The sequence below is a fragment of the Pyxicephalus adspersus genome, chromosome 3 (genome assembly GCF_032062135.1).
Source record: "Pyxicephalus adspersus chromosome 3, UCB_Pads_2.0, whole genome shotgun sequence".
In the NCBI taxonomy this organism is placed as follows: Eukaryota; Metazoa; Chordata; class Amphibia; order Anura; family Pyxicephalidae; genus Pyxicephalus; species Pyxicephalus adspersus.
This window is the reverse complement of record NC_092860.1, coordinates 110,031-111,865: the sequence shown is the minus strand read 5'-3', so window position 1 is coordinate 111,865 and position 1,835 is coordinate 110,031. Positions and strand designations below refer to the sequence as shown.

At 40.2% G+C, this 1,835-nt stretch overlaps 1 protein-coding gene across 1 annotated transcript in view; it reads right to left on the bottom strand.

Moving 5' to 3' along the window:
* The window catches only part of LOC140325340 (CCN family member 5-like), a 6,777-nt gene extending 6,442 nt beyond the window's left edge, over window positions 1–335 (bottom strand). Inside the window, exon 1 of the mRNA XM_072403166.1 lies at window positions 198–335. Coding sequence (XP_072259267.1) covers window positions 198–335 — 138 coding nt within the window. The remainder of the gene's footprint in view (window positions 1–197) is intronic.
* Window positions 336–1,835: the final 1,500 nt, after the last annotated feature.

The window sequence follows — 1,835 nt, the reverse complement described above, 5'->3', positions numbered from 1 at the left end:
TTTTTTTTTGCCTTCCCCTGGACCAACTATGTCTTATAGGGTTTTATATCTGGGATATGTTTATTTCACTAGTGGTTGAACTTTATGGACTTATGTCTAATGTATTATGTCACTATGTAACAATAATATTTCAAGGAAAAAGCTGACCTGTCTGTCTAAACATAGGTAAAATTGTGCAGGGTTTACCTGCCACACACCTGGGGCACCTTAGCAATGTATGAATACTGGAAGTTTGGATCTTTGTTACAATTGACCTTGACGCTACTTTGGTCTGTCAGCCTGTACCTGGCCTGTAATTCACACTGAGCATATTTGGCTGCATTGGCAGATGCCATCATTTTATGCCCTACACAGAGCTCTGCGCCTTCACTAGTTACCCTGAGGGTTGGCACCTATTCTAAGTCTTTATTCTTTGAGGTGGGGGCTGCTTGTGAGCATCCTAGGTCTAAAAAATTGGATTCTTTATATAATTCCCACAGACTGTTACCCATAATAATTTTTTTTCTAAGTGGGGGACACTGCACCCCTTTATGTCATTTGGTTTTGTATTGTTCACTATTGTTCCTAATGTTTTTTCTCTGACCGCGGTACGCATGGGATATTTATATGAGGTTTTAATTATTGTTTGGCATAGGTAATGATTGGCTTTGATATTCAGATTACACTGTGTTTTTTTTGTAGAGTTCTCTTTACCTGGGGGTTGATCCTGAGGTATCTGACTATTTGCATTGTGTCCTCCCTCCCATGGCTCCCTGTTGGTCCCCGCGCCATATTTGTAGGTGGAGAGTGGATCTGAGAATGACTATCTGGGATTTAGATGTATGTGCATGCGTGAGTAAACTTGTTACATTGAAAATTGATGTAATTGTAGAATGGATTTTTATGTATGGGGTGAGGTTTATTAGACTAATTTGTAAATTTACGGCCCTCAATATTCCTTGAAGAAGCGGATTGTGTCCGCAAAACGTGTCGGCAGAATTATTATTAAGACAAGGGAGGTCAAAGATGTCATAAAGCATCAAGGATACACTATACGATTCCTGGATATCCCTGAATAACCTTTTAATGGAAGTAGCTACAATAATACGCTGTACAAAATAAAACCAGGTCACCAAAAGACTGGGCACTGGCAAGTTGTGAGGAACTCAAATTTTCTGTAACCTGAAAGATTCATTAAACATTTCTAACCTTCCAAATTATTCAGCTTATAAAGCTGACTGTCACAACTTTTTACTAACCTTCCACCTTCTGAACCTTTCACAGAAAAGCAGGGAAAGGAGGAGGGCGCAAAACTTGCTTCTTCTCACCAAGAGGCTATCCCTGAAATAAAATGTTTTTTTTTAGAAACCACAGTACCAGGGGACCAATTGCAATGCCTCAGCAACTTGGACCAATTTTTTCAGAAATCGCCCCTTTTGTCTTGGCACATCGGTGAGGTCTTCTTGCTATGGGCAGGATCTGAGTTACAATGTGTTTTGATTTCAGTTTCATCTTCTATCTACTACATTGTATGGAATGGAAATGGCTGAGAGTGCTAAATTATATGCAGCCAGTACTAAAACACTGATAAAAAATATTCCTTACAGCCAGTATCTAACTATTAGACGCAATTGTACGAATGAATGATTGGAGAAAACTTGCAGCATCACCTGCATCCCGGTAGCCATGATATTTCCACGGTTCTTGGCATCCCCTGCCAAGTTGCAGTTGCTCAGTTGAAGGGATTCTGGATTAGGTGCTGTGGCCAATATGCATATTATACATGACCCGGGGAGCTCGGACCTTCTAGCCCATCCCTTATAAACACCATTGTCATAACTACCTTCTACTACCAA